This window comes from Aplidium turbinatum, chromosome 12 (genome assembly GCF_918807975.1).
Source record: "Aplidium turbinatum chromosome 12, kaAplTurb1.1, whole genome shotgun sequence".
NCBI classification, from domain to species: domain Eukaryota; kingdom Metazoa; phylum Chordata; class Ascidiacea; order Aplousobranchia; family Polyclinidae; genus Aplidium; species Aplidium turbinatum.
This window is the reverse complement of record NC_137483.1, coordinates 2,860,753-2,883,796: the sequence shown is the minus strand read 5'-3', so window position 1 is coordinate 2,883,796 and position 23,044 is coordinate 2,860,753. Positions and strand designations below refer to the sequence as shown.

General features: G+C 36.7%; 1 protein-coding gene across 1 annotated transcript in view; it reads right to left on the bottom strand.

Moving 5' to 3' along the window:
- The window catches only part of LOC145781286 (eIF-2-alpha kinase GCN2-like), a 33,460-nt gene extending 13,440 nt beyond the window's left edge, over positions 1 to 20,020 (bottom strand). The window contains exons 1-17 of the mRNA XM_082593061.1: positions 19,856 to 20,020; positions 19,232 to 19,350; positions 10,964 to 11,099; positions 10,670 to 10,810; positions 9,813 to 9,909; positions 8,965 to 9,087; positions 7,855 to 8,024; positions 6,975 to 7,089; positions 6,377 to 6,507; positions 6,043 to 6,107; positions 5,450 to 5,555; positions 4,717 to 4,884; positions 2,395 to 2,592; positions 1,864 to 1,997; positions 1,041 to 1,192; positions 486 to 618; positions 68 to 233 (exon numbers count right to left, since the gene is read on the bottom strand). Coding sequence (XP_082449187.1) covers positions 68 to 233; positions 486 to 618; positions 1,041 to 1,192; positions 1,864 to 1,997; positions 2,395 to 2,592; positions 4,717 to 4,884; positions 5,450 to 5,555; positions 6,043 to 6,107; positions 6,377 to 6,507; positions 6,975 to 7,089; positions 7,855 to 8,024; positions 8,965 to 9,087; positions 9,813 to 9,909; positions 10,670 to 10,810; positions 10,964 to 11,099; positions 19,232 to 19,350; positions 19,856 to 19,969 — 2,268 coding nt within the window. The 5' untranslated portion in view covers positions 19,970 to 20,020. The remainder of the gene's footprint in view (positions 1 to 67; positions 234 to 485; positions 619 to 1,040; positions 1,193 to 1,863; positions 1,998 to 2,394; positions 2,593 to 4,716; positions 4,885 to 5,449; positions 5,556 to 6,042; positions 6,108 to 6,376; positions 6,508 to 6,974; positions 7,090 to 7,854; positions 8,025 to 8,964; positions 9,088 to 9,812; positions 9,910 to 10,669; positions 10,811 to 10,963; positions 11,100 to 19,231; positions 19,351 to 19,855) is intronic.
- Positions 20,021 to 23,044: the final 3,024 nt, after the last annotated feature.

Below are 23,044 nucleotides of genomic sequence, written 5' to 3'. Positions count from 1 at the left end.
TTGTCCTTCTAGAATTTTCTTTCTAGCTTTCACTGGTTCATAATAAAATGACATCAGCCTCAACAACCTGAATGAGGAGAAATCTCTTGGTGGTGAAAGTTGAAGAGGAGTCGGATGTTTCTAGAGTTGTTCCAGTGGTGGTTGTGGTGGGAGTCTTGAAATCACTTTTGTCAGTAGCATCCTCATCATCGCTGTGCTCAAACAAGATGCTTTCGGAGGAGGAGTCACGATCACTGGAGAACAAAGAAACGTTGAATAAGTTTTCAATAGATTCAGGATAATGATTTACTCTGCGGCCGCGGTGACACTGTCTTCTTCAAAACGCATGAAAGCAACACATATCTGTGATGGACGTTGGACGCTAAGCTATGTCAAAGCAATTACATTATTATAAATAACCATCATTATCACAAGTGCTAGCATCTCTCAAGGCAATCATACCAAGCAGGCTGGTCTAAAATCGCTTTCCTATACTTAGCACTTACACATAAATTGTTTGAAACACATCTTCCTCATCATCATCATCCAGGTCTCCATGGCGACTGACCTCCTCCAAGGAGACGCTCCAATCGGATGCACTAGACATAGCGGGTGGAGGAGCCATGCGCTCGATGTCGTCTATTTCAAACAAAAACAATTTTAAGGAGGAAGATTGTTTTTATTTTCATCAGCAATGTCAAGTTTCGAAATCATTGTAGTAAAAGATTTAAATTAACACAACAAAAATCTACAAATATTCTAACAGACATTCGGTTAGTTAGTTTATGAACATAACAGTTGGAACACACACGTGACCTTACAATCACACGGATTCGTTCGATATAAGCCTCGCTTCAAATTGATGAACCTATAAGATATTTTTTAATTTTATTAATGCAGATGGGAAACCAAGCAACAATTCTAAATCTACAAATGTGTCCAGACGTTGAGAAAGTTTGTCAGGCCACATAAACAAGCCCGGGTATGATCCCACAATGCTGGACTATTCTGTCACAATGTTGTCACTAGAAGGCTCCCTTGCAGATCAAATCACCACTGACCTGATATCCCCAAAGAGTTGGCCGAATTTTCAATTTTTTTCTTTTTTCCATCATTATTTTTATTCTCCGGCGTAGTATTGGTTGTAGACGAGGATGATTCGCTGGTGTCCTCTCTCGGGTAAAGCGATGTCTCCATCCATGAGTTGTAGTAGCTGGGAGGAGTAGAAGATGGTTTATCAAACAAAATTTCTCGAAAAATATGTGTCTTTTTTGAAATGGCCGTCCAAAAGGTTATTTATCAATTTATAATTTATTAATATATTTCATTGACTGTTTTGTAACAAATGTTAATATCGACAAGACACATTGGACATTTGACTTAAGAGAGAGCTTCTAAATCAGGACTGGAGTGTCCGAGTCGGGGGGATTTTGGCGTGTCCGGAGTTGGGGTCGTTAAAAAAATACAGACTTCGACTAGATACAAAACAATACATAACAATTTTTTTGTTCTTTATCCTTTTTCAAAGTGTTGTTTCTTGTTCTTCCTATTGCGCTGTAAAACTTCACCAGAAAATAAAAGCGTTTGTTCCTATCAGTTTTTGTAAAAGTCGCCGTTTTAGTTTCGATAGCAACTTAAGCAAAATCTAATTTTTTTTAAATGAAAAAATACAAAAATTCAAAAAATCTGGCAACACTGAAGCCGGAGTCGGTCAGTTATACACCGGAGAGTCGGAGTGGTCCACTTTTCGGCCGACTCCACAGCCCTGCTGAAATTGACGTGAAGTTAAACTAAATCTTCGTAATAAAGTACGCCATGTCGTACGCTCGGAGACATGTCCTATTCTTTAAACTTCTACAAAGCGGTATTCTATGAAACACTAACCGGACCACATTTTCATGGTTTAATCTGGAAAGCAATTTCACTTCCCTAGTGATCTTCCTGTTCAATTGGAACTGGTGAGGGTTGAGGAGGACACGCTTGATCGCGTAGATTCGATCGTCTAGTTTGTTGCGCACCTGGAAACAAGATGAGAGAATCCTAACATTCGGTTGAACGTAACACGAGAATGATGCAGGACTTTCGGAATTGAATGCTTCAAAACAAATAATCGTCAGATAGTCATCCGATGGTTGGTTCAAGTTTATATTTTCATGTGTTTTTAAAAGAATCGTTAACAAAGGAATTTTCAAAATTTTGACAAAAAAGGGTGGAACAGAATTAACATTTTTCTAAGTCAATATTATGATTTACCAAGAGAAATGGTTTGAAAATATATATATTCAGCTAGCTGCTTCTGAAAACAGCCAATTAGACAACCAAAAGCAGCGCAATACTCGTTGGTAAATAACTTGGTAACGCAACTTCACAACAATCACAACTCCATGTCGACATCTGTGATTGCAACCAACCCACCTTAAGCACGTCTCCATATCCCCCTTTCCCGAGCCACTCGAGCTGTTCAAACTCCGTGTGAAGTCTGGAGGCCTGCATGGGTTTCCCTTCCAGGATAGGGGAAGAAAGGGCCACATCCACTCGTTGTTCTTCGAAGCTTTCATTCATGACGTCATCCGCTGACGTGTCGGCAGGTACATCGACGTCGAGGACCGAAGGCTGAGGTAATGTTGTTTTAGAAATTTTGCACTGGTAGGCAGGGTATCTATCTACTCTATATACGAAATTGATTGACCACATAGCATTCATCGTAGCACATGACTAAGGAACTGTGTTTCGAAAGCTAGTGCAATTCGCTATTACCACAGCGAACTCGCAGCATCAGGCTAAAACAGGTCGTTAATATCTACATTGTGAAGTCTATATAATTATGAATCCTGACAAAACGAAACTTAAATGTTGATTGAAGTTGACAACCACAGAAAGAAATGGAACCAGTGCAGACAACTGGTTGACACAAAAAATGTTTCGGGATGAAGACCAGGCTTCTTTGAAGCAAACTGGAGAGAGAGAAATACACTATGCATTACGAAGACTTTTATGGAGAAAATGTATACATTAAAACGCTGGAAAACCCACATAATTGAATAAAATTCATTAACGAAAAACTTATAAAAAGATTGCATATTAAAACCATAAAAGGAATTGTAAAAGTAAGTAAGCTTCAATAGAGACTGTTGATCATTCGTGTGTGAGACGAGTAGCATACTATAGATCAGAAGCATGAGAGCCAATATTCCTTCTTCTATCCTCCGTCTGAAAAACAGGCACTCGAAGGGTCGAAAATCATTAACGCGCTCGCGGGAAATGCTAAAAGGCAATGAATGTGCTTTCGCTACAGCATAGCTGCCAAGGAAGCAATATGTTTCTGCTATAAGGACGCACAGTTTAATGCAAATGGTAAAGCTTTGATGGTGGACTTCACAGAATGATTGGCAAAATTTAATTTCAGCTCAATCTAATCTTAACCCCTTGTAGTGGATTTAGAAACTTCATGATGTTGGTTGCTGGTATGTATGGCTCCGTTCATTGTTTTAATGCATTACATCATATGTCTTTGCAGATGCTAGCTATAGCTAGAAAAGGCTATCCCAGTTCAAACTATTCAGTATTCATTGTTCTGTAGGAAACGCGCAAGCAATGTTTTAACCTGCGTAGTGGTTGCGGTTTAAGTGAATCCATGCATTCACATGTTTCAAAATTCGTTTTCTGGTTTAGCCAAAAAATTTTGGAGGGGAGTTTTTATGGGTCTGCTACTATTCGGCGAGTGCCCTATTCGGCGAGAGCATTTTTCGGCGACTTCCCTGTTCAGCGATTTTTTGAATTTTTTTTTTTTAATTATTGGTTACCGTAGCCTAATTATCATTGCCGCTTTTACATCGTTTTAACGTCGCTAAACGTTGAAATAAGACCCTAACTCCCAACCCTAACTCTAACCCTAACCCTTACCCCTAACCCCAACCCTAACTCCACCCTAACCTCTAACCCTAACTCTCAACCCCTAACCCTAAAACGGCAATGATAATTAGGCTACGGTACCCAATAATTTAAAAAAAAAAATTGAAAAAATCGCCGAATAGGGAACTCGCGGAAAAGGGCTCTCGCCGAATAGGGCACTCGCCGAATCGGACTCGCCGAAACGGGCCATTCCGAGTTTTTATATCATACAGTTTGGTTTGAAACACCTTACTGCTTCCTGACTATGCTTGTTTTAGTTGTAACATACAGTTAGTAATTACTTCAAAGGTTTGATGTAATTTACAGCTTAACTAATTACAACTTATGGAAACAAACAAACAAACAGTTTTTAAACACAAAGTGACAACAACGCGAGGTGCAACGATTTATGCAATTTGCGAATACATCATAAATTTTGCCAGGGATATGGCGGCTCTGTTTGTTTTCCCATTAATTGAGAGTGGTATAATTTTAACGCAACGTGTTTTTTTATGTGGCAATGTGTCAAAATAGTCCAAAACTTCCTCAGTGTTAAAAAAAATGTGATTTTAACACAAATCGACTGACTGTTCAAGCGAGACTGCCAAATGATGGAGCAACAAAATAAACTGTTTCTTAAAAGCAGAATTCTATATTTTGAGATTCATACCACATACATAATTCATAATTCATACCCTACATACCAATACCATATTTTGAGAAATGGAGAAAAGGGATTAAGACAATTGCTGCGCGGAAACAATCGGCCACCCCCACTAGTGGGGAACAAACCGACAATGGATTATGATGATGATGATACCAGAAGTAAACACAAACAAATCTTACTTTGATGAATTTATGTTCCAGCAGTTCTGCTGCGTTGAGACGGAGACGTTCGTCCACCAAACAACATTTGCTGACAAAATCTTGAAACAGAGGCGGAAACCCTGATGGAATTTCAGGAGGGTAATCCGTGACTTCATTGCCAATAGCCAATGACAAGACAGTGATTCCCTGCAAAAAAATAGCAATTTTGATCTTTTTTGCATAAAAATACCTATTACAATTATCTAAAGACCTTAGACATAGCTCACAGACAGCAAATCAACGTTTGTTTCCATTGATTCAACGTCGTTGAATCAATGAAAAAACAGTTAATTTGTTGTCTGGGGCAAGAAAGAACCAAAATAAAATACCACTCTAAACAATAGTTGCGAAAAGCGCAAAGTGTGAGCCAAATCAGTTTTACTTCATTTCCTGTAAACTACAACATAAATATGAACAATTGAACATGGAGCTATGATAGAAACCACTAAATTTGTCAATTGTTTCGGTAACACAGAAAAGTTTTGAAATCGCTACATACAAGGCCGGCAATACAACTTAATTCTTTCTACAATGGGATCATCAGAAGATTCTTATTCATTTAAATAATTTATTTAGCTTGCATTGCATTACGAAAAAATGTCGGGAATACACAAAATGATGTTCACAAAACTTCCTCAAACCCGTAGAAAACAAATTTATCATTCTGCAAAGCTGGAGACGTGTCAATAAAAGTCCCAAGTACATCACTAACCAGCCGCAAGAGGTCGCCCTTCTTGCTCGTCCTGGAAGGGATTCTGTCGTCGCTGAAGCGGACACCGGGTTGTGCCATGTGGGATTCCGTGTACATATCCTCCAGCCTTAGACACATTGCAATAGGTTACTACTTACTTGAAAGTTGTTTGAATTTGCAATCGTGAAACAAAAAAGTTTTTACCACCACTTTTGTTCATAATATTTGGATGAGAGTTTGCTTTGTGGAAGACCAAGCGAATAAATCGAGCGATTATTATCAAGACACAAATGAAAAAACAAGTGTCAGTTTCATACCCAAAATGGTCGCAATTTTTGCTTTTCTTTTACATGGTGATAAACACAGGACAGCTCAAAGTACTCTTAAAAACCTGTCTAGATTTGCAATTAAAAAACCCAAATTCTCAAAACCAATTTTGTCTACGTTGCAAAATGTTTAATATTTTAAAGAAAATGCATTATTACAGCATTTCCAAAACTGAACACTAGGCCTCAATCTACAATTAAAAAACCTAGGACCTTTTTTTCAACTTAAATTTCCTTCTGCAATTACTTGCAAACACGATAACAACGATACGTTGGTAAGTCACTGACCGCTTCCCGATGCTGAAGTCGGCGACTTTGATGAGCCCGTTCGAATCCAGGAACACACTGGACGCCTGTGACCGAACAATGCCAAGATTATGGAATCACTCCACCAAAACATGATGAAGTCGATGCTTGTTGTGGTTGTTAAAGTCGCTACGTACTTACAACGATATATTCGTAACGTTTCTTAAAACGCATTTCTCGGAAAAGTAATGCAAGCGTGAAGAGTGACTCGATTAATAAAGTAATTATCTAATCATTACAACAGCACATAACCTGTGATGATTACATTGAGTCGTGCACTCTATCTCCAATCCAATTGTCAGTGACAACAAAATACCTTGAATTGCTTGTGGACTACAGACTTCACATGAAGGTAATCCAACGCAAGCAACATCTGCTCGGTGTACGATCTCAAAGTATCCAGGCTCACTTTCTCTTTACTGGCAACTTTCTGTCGGAGGCTGATGCCTTTTACAAAATAAAGAATTACAAACGTATTGTTCGAAACAAACAATTACTTGAGGAAGGCGGTTTAAACAAAAACAAACAACATTCTGCAGTAGAATAACCAATTTAAAGAAAACTTCAAATTAACTTCAAACTTAAGCAAAAGTATCAACTGCAGAGCCAACTATATTGGTCGACATATGTACTAATAGCATTTGTTGAGCCAAATGATGAGCTCGTAAGCTCTGGAAATTAAGAAAATAGTATTTTAATCCTATGTAGGACGGAGCGGTCTACCTGGCAGTCATCACAAAGCTGGGTACTCACTAGTAAAGCGAGCAATTTGCGATTCGCTAAACATAACGCCCATGAGCTCAGCCTCACGGGAGAAACACGTTTCTATCGCTGTCAACTCTTGCTTATGTGCAATCGACTTCCGAGAAACATATTACCAGGTAGACTTAATGACTTATCTATGTATATAGCACCTTTAATGTATTCTTGTAAAATATCAACTTCAATCATGCGGCCACAGTTGACAGAACGCATTCCAAGGAAAGATACAATGTGTTTGTGGGACAACTTGACAAGGGCTTGAAGCTCCTGTCAAAGCAATTGGTTACTCCTCGCTGCAGGTTCAAAGTTGGCATATATTATACAGGATATCCGCAGTCTAGACTGAAACACTGTTATTAGCCGGCGGTGAAGTCGGGTAAAAAATATTACTTCGACTCCTCGGTTCATAACTCGCCGACTTCGACGCTGGACACGTCAAAACCCCTCGACGCCATGACTCCGACTCCACAGCCCTGGTTATTTGAATATCTTGTGATTCATATAGTGCTGTTTCCACGTCACAGATATGCGCTGCTTTCAGAGCCCGATAATACAAGATAATTTCAGTGAAGACGACCGAACACCGCATTACCTTATATTCATTCCCACAATGCTATCGAATCTTTGACACCACAGGGTGTCGAACCCTCAACTACTGAATGGGGAATCGTTTTATTTCATTAAAAGCTAGGAATGGATACTGTTATTGGGAATGTCCTCAAACTCCAACCGCTTATCCCAGTTATGGATACGATTACGACCAAAAACGATTCCCCTTCCAAATAAGGAACCAACATAGGAGGAAAGTAGTTGGAACGTCTGCTCAAGCTAATCAAAAAATAGAGAGACCAAAGTGTAATTACTAAACTCATGTTCAGCAAATGTTGCTAAAACTAGACTAGGCTCATTCCATAGCACTGGAGATTAAAACAGTTTAGTTTTCGAAATGTTTACTGAACACGAGTTTAGTATCTATATTTTGAGCTCCTTATTTTTTGAATAGATTGACCTAGAATCTACAAAACCGCAAACCTGTTCCACAGTATTGATGCCTTTCAGGTACTTGTCTAGTTTCGTCCTCTCCGCTGTGGTGAGGATTTTATCACGGTTTGGACACAAGATCTCCCAATGTTGGACGGCAACCATTTGGCCACTAGATGCATCAATACCAATGTAAACAACGGACCCGCTGCCTCCAGCACCTAAGATGACAAAACATTAATTGGCCAATATCAACAATTAATTATTTCATACTTCAAACTCGATAGGACTGTACCTGACAAACGCAACAGCATTTCAGCACGCGCGTAAGCCCCATAACATTTTGTGATGTTGAAGCAAAACAGGCAAATATTTTTGTTAGTCGGGTGTCATAGAGCACATTCAAAGTGACAGTCGACCCAGCATACGTTGATTAACAGTTGAAATGGTGAAAAATTGGCGACTTCTACTACTAACTATATAAAAGAAATAGCTATACTTTAACCTGTCGTTCGAGTAAATGCAAAAAAAGCAATCTAAAAAAAAAGATACAGTATTTTAAACCACAACTTACACTCAAATAAAAAGGCACAGAATGGCCAAATTCTGAATTAGCAGCTTTTAAATAAACTTACTGACCGGAGCTTAACAATGCATCTAAAAGAGAACTTAATCTAAACAACATACAGGGAAAGTGTATTTTTAAGCCACGCTCAACTCACGTCGTTAAAATGCAACCTTCGCGACATATTTCGAAATATCATCATTGAAAATGCACCACTTTAGAATATCTTGATGTTAATCTGCCTTAGCACCAGCGGCTTGGAGTCGGGCGAAAAATATGCGACTCCAACTCCACGGTTTATAACTGGCCAAGTACGACTTCAGTGTTGCCAGATTTTAGTTTAATTTTGTCCTTTTTAATTATGTTAAATTTAATTCTTTCGAAGCTGTGAAAATTCGAAATGTCGAAATTCAAACGGCAACTTTCACAAAAACTGAGAAAGATTTTTAGAGCGCAATATAGAGAACAAGAAACAATATTTCGAAAAAAATATTGCAAACAGAATTTTATTGTTCATCGTTTTATATCAAGCCGGTGTAGGCTTTTTTTAACAACTTCAACTCCACTGCCCTACTTAGCACAAGTAGCTCACTTACCTAACCATTGGCCCCTGTGAACAGTTCTTGGCATTTTCCCAGTAAAATTGAGTTGAACAACTCCACTTTCTTTCGTGGGCGCTTCAGCGTTGTTGCTACCTTCCGAATCCTGTCGTAGCCGCTCTACAATGCACAGGGAGGTAAATTCTCACAAATCGTTATTTTATGCTTTTTAACATTGTTGACACATTGATATTATGGATGCCTATTAGTGATACGTGGAAATGTCAAAAACCTAAAACTTTTCATATAAGGAGGAGTCGGTGTTGGAATTAAGTCTGACAGTAAATTACAGAAATCAAGTAGACGAAAAATCAAGCAAAAGAAAACAAGGGAAAGAATTTATAAATATTGCCAATCTATATGCAAATATAAACCAGGCAACTGCAGCTTCCATCGCCACTTGCCTGATAGGACATTATCAGGCGCTTTAATAACATCGTGTATACAAAAACACGAATTTGTGTTAGCCAAGGAAGCAAAGGAATGAAATTGATAATGGCAATCCCACTACAAATCCTCTTACTCCACTTGCAATCCTCGTACTCGACATAAGTTGTTTGGAAGTGATGTAAAATGAGGTCAGTTTGCATATATTATACAAACTTAAAAAGATGTAAATACACTATTGGGTAGTACGATACCGTGAGATCTACTGCCATATGTCGCCTGACCTGCGCATATGAAAGGTGCCAATCGCAAAAATTAGGGTAGTGATCAAGTTTATTTTCATTATTTAAGTCATGAGAGATGATAGATCATGCGGTGATAGACCTCACGCTTTAATAATAATTTAATAAGCCAAATACTAAAGAAAGTTGGCAAGAAATTTGTCAGCTCGAAATCACCTGTCAGAATCCCACCATCCCTTTCATCTCGCTCGATCTTTCTCAACTTTCTCTCTTCTTCCTGTCTTCTGGCCAACTCTTCTTCAATTTCTTTTCTCTAAATAGAATGAGAATTTGATTGGATGGTAGAAGATTTTGAAAAAAATAAGTTTTTTTTTAATTCTGATTTAGTTGCTGTAGTTACTACCATAGTTACATTACATGACGATAATAATAATTAATTATCATCAAGGTTGCTAAGTAGTGATAACGCTTGCATTTGTTTGATAACATTAAAACAACTTTTGGGGGCTAAAATGTAATAATAAATTAATAAGAATACTGTTTAAATGTGTATGCACAATTCCACGTTTATGGTCAACCATTTCAAAACTACTCAAGAGAAGTAGTGTGCAATTGCATTGCTATTTAATTCTTTACAGGCGCTGATGACGTTCACACAGAAGTGTTTAATTGTTATTTAAAGAAGTACATCGAATTGAAACATTCGTCCAGTATCCAATAACTAAGCAATTGATAAAAGGTTTCACTTGTAATTATATATAAAGATGATGTTGTCCATCATTTGAAAATGCGGTTAAGAGTTTTAACAGTTTTATAGAACAGGTCAACATGATTATATACATTTAATAAATAAAACGTTTCATTTTTTTGTGATAAAACATTCACCCAAATAATAAATTGCTTGCATTGATTTGCAGTCAGTTTTTGTCTTTTTACTGGTCCTGCTTTAAAAACGCACATTTCTAACAACGTGTATTCTTTAACGTAAGCTTTTATGACACACGATGATATCACAATTTGAAACATTACAAAGCTACAAACTTCAAACCACATACAAATTCAACATATTGAACCTGAATTTCTTCTTTTTTGCGTTGGATTTCCCTTTTCTTTTCTTCTTCTCTAGCCTCCTTCTCAAGTTGTCTTTCCTTGTTTTTCACCATTTCTTCATAGGCTGACTTATATGGAGCAACATTGTAATCGTGAAGAAATTCCTAAACCATTAGTTCATTGGTAATGAGTGATCAAATATGTTGTCTGGTATAAAATTTAAAATCAACTTTTCAGCAGGTTTATTTTATGAAGAAGATTAACTTTGCTTTAGCTTTTAACTAAGGTACCGTACACAATGGTGATAAGATACTTACTTGAATGAAGTAGGCAATTTGTAACACCATAACTTCACCGAGCAATGACTTGCAAAATTGCTTCAGCTTGTTGTTAAGATCGTTGACATCATCATCAGATAAGCCTTTGTAACACTCAACTTTTAATTCTGGACAACTAAAAAATAAAAAATCTCTTACAAATAGTCAAAAAAAGAAAATTGAAGTATTTCGGACACACAATCAGGCAAAACTCGTTACAAAGATCATTAATAGATGGAAAGATAAATGGTAAAAGAAAAAAGGCAGACCAAGAATGATTTGGACATCAAACATCACAAAATGGACAAAATTAAGCTATGAAAGTGCCGTACAAACAGCTCATGGTCGAGAACAATGGCGCATTGTATCCAACCCTCAATATGAGGAAGGAACATCATGATGATGATAAAAAAATAAAACATTATACAGTTTTGAAACACAATGAACAAAACCACATTGAAGAAATGACAAATGCAAACAATTAGTATTTCTGGGCAGCCGATTGTAGCATCGAATAGACAGCGATAGACACGTGTTTCGCCCATGAGGCTGGGCTCATCAGTATCGCACCGTATTCTTGCCACTTGGGTAATCGACCGCCGCTTTACCAGTCAGTTTAACTCTTATCCTTGTGGAAAGATCAGCCTTGTGCTAATGGCCGGGAAGAACGGGTCTGCTACTATTCGGTGAGTCTGATTCGGTGAGTCTGATTCGGTGAGTTCCTAAATTCTAACCCCTAACCCTAAAACGGCAATGATAATTAGGCTACAGTAGGCTACTCGATAATTTAAAAAAAAAATTTAAAAAATCCCCCGTTAAGGAATCGGACTCACTGAATCGGACTAACCGAATCGGACTCACCGAATCGGACTCACCGAAACGGGTCATTCCGGGGAAGAACACCCCTTCTTCACAATTAGTATTTTTTTAAACAAAGCCATAAACAAGTACTTTCAACATAAATAATGTAATTTCATTGTAAAATTATATAAAGCAGCAATCAAGCTGGAGTAAAAATTAGCAGAGCAGAGGGAAAAAGTATATATACATTACAATGATAGCGCAGTTGGTTAGCACATGACTTCATGAACAAAAAAGTTCAAGATCAAGCTACGCAAGTTCGACTCTCGGGGTATGAGCTTGAGCAACGTATTCTACGAACTACTCTCCATTCAGCGACACTTAATGGATGGAATAATTCCCTGCCAACAACACTTCAACAATCGGAAACTTTACTCTGTCAATCTTGGTAAGCAGCCCTGCGTTAAGGCCTCTACAAGTATGCAAAACTACCAGGAATAACCTATTAAGGATTTGTCAGTCTGAGGATAAAGATTCAAAAACCAAATTACAAGTGTTACAAATAAATTTTTCTTTGATCAAAATGAAGCAACATTTTATGATAAAAAATAGGTTCAAAATATAATCATTTGCTTACAAAAAGGGTCATTCCAGCCCAACTCAACCAACATTAACAAAAGTTCCATGGGCACCGTCTCAGATTTTGCTCAAAATTGCACCAAATGTACCTCTATGGGAGCAATGAAAAATCCCCAAGTTTCAGATGAAAATTCCAAGCAGCTTAGATTTTACGGCCGTTTAAACTTTAAGGGCCTCATCCCTTTTTCGTAACAGTGGACCGCCGCGTTCATTTTCAATGGTTTTTGAAGGCACATATCTTCATTTCTATGCATGCAATATGCCTGAAAATTGGTATTATGGGTATTTCTGGGCTGCTCTTTCAGAATCTGCTGTCATAATTGGACTAGGATATGTAGATAAAAAGTTACAGGCATCTCAAAACTGGATTTTTGTTGGTCAAAATGTAAATTTTTCACATTTTGACCATCAGCTGTGAGAGTCCCCCTCTTGGCCAACATCACCAAATTTGTGTAATTTAGGCAATAGGCATTGTGTAGAAGCAATAGAAGCAAAATCTCTCAAAACAAACATGAAATAATGGTTTTAAAGGCTACTGAAAATGGTCACCACTTAAAAAATACCCCTCGGGCCCCCTTTTCCGGGGGGGTAGATAACCATGTAGATGGTACACCAGAGTGATGAAACTTTCACCACTTAAAGATACATGTCTTGGCTATGCCTGATATAAATTAGAAGATCTCAACTCAACTCCTTCTTATATTACTCAGCTATTGAAAACAAGCAGTTTTCCTGTACTCGGCCTGTACATTTTTAGGGTCATTTCATATCAAAACAGCCAATATGAAGATATCTTGTATATGGTACCTCTCAGATTTTGCTGAAAAGTTGTAATACTATGCTTTAGGCTACCAAACAAAAGAATCCTAAGTTTTAGATCAATTTGAATTTCAGGCGTTATCCTCATTTTTGACTTGGGGGGGTGGGGTAGCGAATAGCAATTTCAGCCATTTTCAGAGCCCTATAACTTTTATTGTAATTGTAGTAGAAGACTAAAAATTGCTGTGCTAGTTCATCATAAACTATACTACACAATTAAATACTAGAAAACAACATCTCTTGATGCATATATAAGTGTTAGGTGGGTCATCAAAATCCTGCTTTTTTGCCTCGTTTAAGTGCTTTTTTCAATTTTCAAATGCTTGTACTACCCAAACCAATCAAAATATTTCTCTAAAACCTAATTATTTGTAATATTGGGAAACTTTTCTTCTGCCAACTTGAATTTGAGAGTTGTGGTGCCATTAACAGAAATGTTATGGGGGTTTGAAAACCCTATCAGGCAGAAATGGCCCTTTTTACCCCTATGTTTAGAGCCCCAAATGACCACATGGGCATTTTATAGTCATACTGAAAGTTATACCAGACAAACACATACATTTATTCTTTCATTTCATGAAATAAAATCTTTGATTATCAAACTCGTTCAATATAAATTTTATGTCTTTAAAATGTAACATTTTGTTAAGTTTTGGCAAATAATCTGAAGTCCGTAATGTAATTCAGAGAAAATTCAACAATAATTTATCATGAAGACAGTGAAAATAATTAGGTACTATGCTTACTGATCATAAACATTGGAATGCTGAGATTGTTTACCATTAAATTATGTTCAAAATGATGCTTTCACCCCTTCTCACCCATGAAAAAGTACCCACCTGCTATCAATAAGCTATGATGTAGAGATAAAATTTAGATAAAAAAGCATCATTTTGAACATATATATATTAATGGTAAACAGTGTCAGCATTCCAATGTTTATGATCAGTAAGCACAGTACCTAATTATTTTCACTGTCTTCATGATAAATTATTGTTGAATTTTCTCTGACCTACATTACGGACTTGAGATTATTTGCCAAAAATTACCAAAATGTTACATTTTAAAGACATAAAATTTATATTGAAGGAGTTTGATAACCAAAGATTTTATTTCATGAAATGAAAGAATAAATGTATGTGTTTGTCTGGTATAACTTTCAGCATGACCATAAAATACCCACGTGGTCATTTGGGGCTCTAAACATAGGGGTAAAAAGGGCCATTTCTGCTTGATAGGGTTTTCAAACCCCCATAACATTTCTGTTAACCCTTTGCTTTTCAACGTTTTTTTGGAAGTTAACTGCTCAAGGGGGGGCCGTTTTTGGATCAAATTCAATCAGCTGTTACGTGTTATCCGCTGATGCTATTTGAACAGAAGTTGCACTGGTGTGAAAGCAAATCATTTGTATATAAGTTTGAAAAGTCATTATTTTAAAATTTTATATGTTAAACTTGATATTTCAATTTTTGCAAAGGTACCCAAAAACGACAATTTTGATTTAACTTGCCGCTATTTAATTACCGTGCTAATCCGATTTCATGCAAACTTCTGAATAACAAAGAGCTCGATCGAACGCACGAAGTGTGTGTGCGGTGTGCCGAATCATTGCATTGATTAGAATTTACGACTTGCGAGCAAATCTTATTGTAAGCTACTCACTGATTCTAAAATAGTTACAATCAAAGTAACATTGTTACACGAATTTGAAAAAAAAACAAAACTGCGTTTGTTGTCTTACATTTTTATCCTAAACTAATGCATTCCCAAACTCATGGCTAGCTTCTAGTTTTATGGAACCAAATTTCTCATAAGTAACACCTTAGCCTGCTTGAATAGCTGTTTACATCTTCGTTTGTGTATTTAGGTCTACAATTGAGTTTGTAGTATGAATATTTTTAGTAGAGAGAAGACAGTTGAACAAGTTGTTGAAATTATCTGAAATTTCTAAGTTCAAATTAGGTGCTTTTGAAATTGTGGATTTGTGTCAAGTCGCATCACAAATATCATGCAGGCCACATCATAAGTCATTTCGCTTACGGGTGTTTATAAACATGACTCATAAATTACATCCACAAAAAATACAGCATTTATATCAACAAAGCTAAGTTCGAAGCTCACTTTTTATTGAAGATTGTGTCAATCAATTCGAAATAATGCAACAGCGAATTGCCGCCAGCGTCGAAATAATGCAACAGCGAATTGAGGAACGTGCGTAAACAAAGGAAATGTGAAATAACCCACAGTCAGCAAATCTACATAAATTTAACGTTTACAAATGTTGAATCAATGTAAAAGGACTGGATTGCTGACTGGGTCCTTATTGTTTGAAGCACTAAAAATACGCGTAATATCGACAACATCAGCAAGGCAGTGATTATGTTTCTGGCCAAAAAAAAAAAAATAACTTTTGACTTCAAAGATAAAAATGATTATAACGAAGCTTCAAAGTTTGTCGTAAAACATTTTACAGAGATACAATAAACATAATCATTTTGTGCCAGATTGTGAGAAGACTTCCTAGATTCTTTCCAACCATTTGCATGATTGCAAATTATTTTCTATAACTCTATATTGCTAAAAAATGGCTTCTTTGTTGAAACAACGTGGCTACAATTCTATAAGAAATTCTTAGGCCTACTACATTGAAGTAATGAAATTTTTTTTGTGATTTTGCTGATGACGTTTTACAATATCCGAGAAGTAAAAAATAATAATGATGAATTATTTTATAAAACCGTGGTTTGCAAGTGCTTCACAAAAAATTGTTGAGGGAAAATTTACTATTAGACGTAAAACGTTTGTAAAAGAAAATTGTCGGTTTACGTATTTATAATGTTTATTGCGCTGTTATCGAATTATAAACTGCCTGTATTGTCTACCTTTGTGGTTGCCGGCCAGCTTAGAGCAGCATGCAAACCATGCGTTTTTGGTATTTGCATCGTGTTATGATTCTCGAAAATCTCCCACAAGGTCTTTATTTTTATCGTGATATTTTTGTGCCTTGTCTGTCCTGAACTTGAAGTCATTGTGCAGCACAATCCACATCGGTTTTTAGACTCAGTCTTCATTGAAAATCTTTTGTGTGGTGCATCATTTCAAGTAGTGTCTTCCCCTAAACTGTTACACAAATCGCCCAGAACCAGAACCATCGTGTTATCTTACAGCAGTTGAGAGCCCGTTATTGTATGTGTGGAATTATTACTGTAGATGTCTGACTAAATTCATGCCAAAGTTGAGCAAATTCTGCTTTCGGGATCCTTGCCGTTATTTACGGTATTTTTTGTTGATAAGTTTGGGCAGCATTTTTCCAAGATAAATGAAGACATCGGTATTGTTCGTCACTTAGATTTAGTTTTCTCAGCATTGTTTATTCATTCTTTGATCCACTAGTTTGTCCCACTTTTGGTATAATCGGATCGTTTATAGCCTAAATGGCGGGTCTTCACAATAGCCGGCCTCTTATACATTGGCGCAACGTATTCAGATGTTGAATCAATGATGAAGAAAGCTGATTTGTTGTTTGTCTTATGTGACGCCTAACTTTATGCCTCGTCTACAGTACAAAATATTTTGTAATGTACATTGTGTACATTGTACATTTTGTTTGTAGGCCTACATTACAAAATATTTTGTAATGTAGATGAAGCATTATCATCTTTATTTTGCGCTCTTTGGAACAAAACACAGTGCACTGTGAAACAAAAATACAGGACATAACAACAAGTAGGCGACATAAATCAGTGAAGGGACGCCATCGAGTTAGCTGCTACGTGTAAATGAAGCCTATCTCATAATTTTGAGTATCTCACAATTACTGTTTGCAAAAACGCTATTTCTCCGGCTTCTCCCAAAAGCATTTGCAGTGATACATTTCCTCAATTGCAAGTTTTGTCAATGAGAGCATTTCCATAGAACGTTTATTTCGAAACCAAGTTTTCGTGTCTTTATCCAAGAGAAGATTTCTTATTGTAACGTTTTTTATTCGTCAATGAATATTATCTGCTTGAAACAACTGTTTTGAATAGTTTGTGGCCTCCATAGTCTACTATTTTGATCGTGGATTGCTATTCTTCTTTGTAGAGCTGATAACGCAAAAAACGTTTGCTATTATTGTTTCTAATTAACAGCTTTGCGATCACTGGCTTTTCTTTGTAGCATAAGAAATAACGCGCTTTGTATTATTGAGGTCAAACCAAACAAAAGAAAGCAAGAGAATGCTTCTCTCTGCTCGCGCATATCGATGCACGAAGCAATTATGAGCTTATGGCTTGTCATCGCAATGTAATCCATTTCACGCTTTGCTGGAATTTAGCTAGAAATAGCAAAAATTCACCAAAATCTTGAATTTACAAGAAAACTACACAACTTTTAGCATCAAATTTAATATCATCAGATCCGCCTGGCAATTTTAGGAAAAGTCAAGAAAAACCAAGTGCATGGCGTTACTGTGCTTCAAATAATTAAAGGAAATATGAGGGGGGGGCCAAATCCGGCCTCCCTTTGAGGAGCAAAGTGTTAATGGCACCACAACTCTCAAATTCAAGTTGGCAGAAGAAAAGTTTCCCAATATTACAAACAATTAGGTTTTAGAGAAATATTTTGATTGGTTTGGGTAGCACAAGCATTTGAAAATTGAAAAAAGCACTTAAACGAGGCAAAAAAGCAGGATTTTGATGACCCACCTAACACTTATGCATCAAGAGATGTTGTTTTCTAGTATTTAATTGTGTAGTATAGTTTATAATGAACTAGCACAGCAATTTTTAGTCTTCTACCACAATTACAATAAAAGTTATAGGGCTCTGAAAATGGCTGAAATTGCCATTTGCTGCCCCCCCCCTCCCCAAGTCAAAAATGAGGATAGCGCCTGAAATTCAAATTGATCTAAAACTTAGGATTCTTTCGTTTGGTAGCCTAAAGCATAGTATGACAACTTTTCAGCAAAATCTGAGAGGTTTTATATACAAGATATCTTCATATTGGCTGTTTTGATATGGAATGACCCTAAAAATGTACAGGCCGAGTACAGGAAAACTGCTTGTTTTCAATAGCTGAGTAATATAAGAAGGAGTTGAGTTGAGATCTTCTAATTTATATCAGGCATAGCCAAGACATGTATCTTTAAGTGGTGAAAGTTTCATCACTCTGGGGTACCATCTACATGGTTATCTATCCCCCCGGAAAAGGGGGCCCGAGGGGTATTTTTTAAGTGGTGACCATTTTCAGTAGCCTTTAAAACCATTATTTCATGTTTGTATCAAGACATTTAGCTTCTATTGCTTCTACACAATGCTTATTGCCTAAATTACACAAATTTGGTGATGTTGGCCAAGAGGGGGACTCACAGCTGATAGTCAAAATGTGAAAAATTTACATTTTGACCAACAAAAATCCAGTTTTGAGATGCCTGTCTGTAACTTTTTATCAACACATCCTAGTCCAATTATGACAGCAGATTCTGAAAGAGTAGCCCAGAAATACCCATAATATATACCAATTTTCAGGCATATTGCATGCATAGAAATGAAGACATGTGCCTTCAAAAACCATTGAAAATGAACGCGGCGGTCCACTGTTACGAAAAAGGGATGAGGCCCTTAAAGTTTAAACGGCCGTAAAATCTAAGCTGCTTGGAATTTTCATCTGAAACTTGGGGATTTTTCATTGCTCTCATAGGAGTACATTTGGTGCAATTTTGAGCAAAATCTGAGACGGTACCCATGGAAGCACTGGTTGAGTTGGGCTGGAATGACCCGCAAACCAAATCAAAACAACACAAATTTATTTGGTTTTGAGCACTTTACTTGTATTTTAAGATAATTAGCAACTTTTAAAAAAAAACATATCAAAAAATAAACAATTTTAGGCACTGTCTGCACTGAAAGCGTTGATTCAGAATTTTAGAAGCTTTTAGGAACTTTAATAGCAATTGCAACAAAGTTCTTACTGTAGAAAACATTAAAATTTTCAGAATGCTCAGACATATTACAATTCAAAATTCCTTACCAAGTTGGATACGTTGGGGGAAATTTAACCTTTAAGTCAAGCTGAGTATAAACTTCTTTTCTTCCACTCATTCCCTTTTGAGGCTTAAGCTTCAAAATAAACTCTGGCGGTCGATATACCTAAAATTGAAAATATTGCATGATGCTATCCTTTAAAATAAAATAGGTTTGGATATGCACTATTCGGTCAGCTTTCCTGTTTATTTTTACCCAAAATTAATTTCAATTGTATATATATTTAAGTCGCTCTGCTTTTTTGCTTAGCATTGAGCACTTTTTGTAGTATTAATATAATAGTTTTTATTGTTTTTATATGAATATAATATATATAATATGTGTAGTGTGTACTGTATATACACCATTCTTTATTTAACCAAAATCAACAAAACTTTAGGTTGAGTTTGACACTGCAAACAAAAGTGATTTGCCCAGTGATTGGAAATTAGGTAGGTTTGGTTGACTAAAAAGCAATTATGGTACAGCATCTGTTTTAAAATGAAGTCTGGTAGATTTTTTAAAATTAAAAAAATAAAACTTTAAATCGAAGTCCAGTGACACAAGCTTTTCGATAATGAATAAATTTGCTTAAATTAGCTTAAAATAACCCTTTAAAAATTCTGTTAACCTTCCATGGGTCTCCATCGCGAACATCCACAAGTTCATCTCCAAAAATTGATTGCAAACTTTCAAATTCAAAATCTTGTCTTTCTTTGTAAGATTCTCTTTCATCACCATTCATGACATACAGATGAAAAGTAAATTTACGAAATTTTTTTTCTCATAGTGCAACTTAACCAATAGCTGCAGATACACACACGTAGGCTATTGTCAGTGCAAAAATTCACTGAAAGAATATTTCATAACAAATGCAACAAATCGACACTTTTCACAATGAAGAAATATAAAGTGACCTACAAGTGCATAAAACTACTAGATTTGGCTTTGTTATACAGTAAGTGAAAAATAGTTTAGCGTTAGCATTAATTTATTATTTAACGCAAGTTGTGTGTTGTGTTTTGAAAATTTACAGATGCAATCCAATCTAAGGTCAATTCGTATCACAATTTCTGCAACTTTAGGACACCTGGCAACTCTGAAGTTTAAATTGAATTACACAAGGTTGATTTAGCAAGGTTTTCCAATCTATGGTCTGTCAGACTGTCAGTTCAGTTTGTTTTTATTTCTGACCATCACAAAGAAATACAATAATATGCCTAACATAGCAGAGATCTAAAAAAAGATAAAAGCGAGAAAACGCAGACGTTATAACGTCCGTGTTGTGCATAACACACTGGTGGTCACTGGTCGGTGACGACTGACGACAAAATAGTAGCCTGCACATGTGGTTAGTGACGATACAACAACAAAAATTCAATATATTATGCATTGCACAGAACAGAAGACTGTGTGCATTGTCAAAAATAATTGCCAATAAGAAGTGTCGCCTTTCCGCTTATGGATGGGTTGGGGTCACCAGCTTAGCCTTTTGCTAAGCGTCACACGGTCTACGAAACAACTGTGATGGAAGTCGCTTCGGCGACGCGACCGTGTAACTGTATAACAATAACTGCGTAGCCTACTTATTACCGTATTCACTGTTCACTGCGTCCAGTAGTTTATTCCACGTTACTGTACATCCAAAGGTTGAGGGTTGTATCTCCAATATATAACCATTACTTTGATACAAGATCCGAAATAAATCGATTATGCATTTAAACATATATCCAGTGCTTGACTGTAATAAACGACCGTTAAGCAGACGTCCAAAACGAACTAACTTTCTTTTTCAAGTTTCAGAAATAAAAATGGCTTCTTACAAGAGAGGAGCGCATCTCTCATAACGAAGAAACAAACACTGCGCTCTCACTAAATCTAACGTCACATTCCAGAACTGTGGAAAAGGTAGCCACTTTAACAAGTCGAAATTCTGCCACTGAAATTGATTAGAATGCAACCGCCAACCAATCAGAACATGTTATAAGAGGCTACCGTCCAATTGTGATCCTTCTCGCACTCATCCAGAGAGTTAATGCTTGTTTTGAACTTTATTTGGTAATTACAGAAGAAAAAGAGCAATAGCAGTAGTGGGAATCGAACCCGCGTCAATGAAATGACTACTTTCTAGCCTTAACCCTAACCCCTAAGCCAACCAGCTGACAAAAAATCCATCACTTAATTTGCTTTCTATGATCTTCTTTTCGCCATTTTTTACGTCACTTAAACCGTAGCTTGTGATTGGTTGGCGGTTTCATTCTAATCAATTTCAGTGGCAGAATTTCGACTTGTTAAAGTGGCTACCTGTGGAAAAGAGGACCAATCACGTGCTACTACGAGCTTGTCTCCTCAGTGATGCACAAAACACATTATTATTTGGGTTCCATGGAGGGGAGTACCGCGACAGAAGATTTTTTTTTAATTTGTAAACCGAAGGGGCAATTCGTGTTCGAATGGACTTCAGTGTTGTTTGTTTTTCGTTTTGATAAAATACGGTACTGCCGCCGGGGTGGAAACTGACTTGGTGACCTCATAAGGTCTTTCGCTTCTTTCCTCTCTCACTTCTATGTAATGTACCAGTGTATTTGTCGTGATAATTTGAGAAAAAAATAAACCAGTGATTGATTGAACTTTCGAAATATGATTGGGGTCGTAAAAAAAATCACAAGTGATAATTCGCAGCCCAAAAAATTGTGGAAAACTTTAATTTAAAACTAAGGTACACCACTGAAGGTTATTTCATGTAATACAAACAATAAAAACCGATACAATCGTGAAGAGTTTCATTTGCTGTTTTGAGTCATTGGTCTACTAGGGCGTGTTGATTTGGGAAAAAAAAAAATTTTTTGAAAATTTCTCCAATGACGGGGTCTAAAAATATGTGTTTGGATCTGAAAAACACGAATCTGCTAATATTTTCGCATTTGCAAAACGTTTAGCTTGGTAAATCTGCGTTTCAAAAAATATCAACAATTGCTATGGGAAAAAGCATTGGTTTTTCACAATAATAGGCATTAAAACAACACTTTCATTTCTTAACATGAAACAATCTTATTCAGGCAATTTCCAGAGTTTTATAAACATTGTTCTTGCTTAGGACCTACAAGATTTTGTCCATTGTTGTTCTTATTGTATAATGTGAGGCCACCATAGGTTGTAGGCATTCTGAATTCTATCTGTAATTTGTGCAGCATTACAGAGATTATACGGTAGTTATTCTGTTAAGCTGGTCAAGGATTAACATTTGTCTAACTTCAATTTAATTTGTTCTAGAATTTGCAATGACAGATAAATATGTTGGCACTTCGGAAACATTATTTATTGTATAGTGTATATACCTGTGGATAACACATCGGAAATTACTACAAGCATGAAAGATGCTAAGAAACTGAAGAGAACATTAAATTTGTTTGTAGCAATTAAAACATTTACACAACAAGTTTCATCAAGTCTTGCTTTGACTCGTTCTTTGACATCAGCCGCCGACTTGTCTCTTGCCCTCTGATATAGCCTTCACGTTTCTCGTGAGTATACACTTTGGCTGCTGCCTCTGTGACTTGCTTCACACACCTTTCTATTGACTGGGTATGGCAGGGCCAATTTGGAACTTGCATGGGCTCATCAATAAACTGCCTTACTTCAGCTGTTGTTAATTTGCAGGTCAAAGGTGGTTCATACACCCCCACAGACCAGTCTATTAACTCCAACAGAGAAGAAGCATCGGGGTTGATTGAAGGTGTCTTTCTGGGACGAACGGAAAGATCACCCAATGTACAGCCATCTCTACCCCTAATGTCAGCAATCTTTTGTACTCCAACTT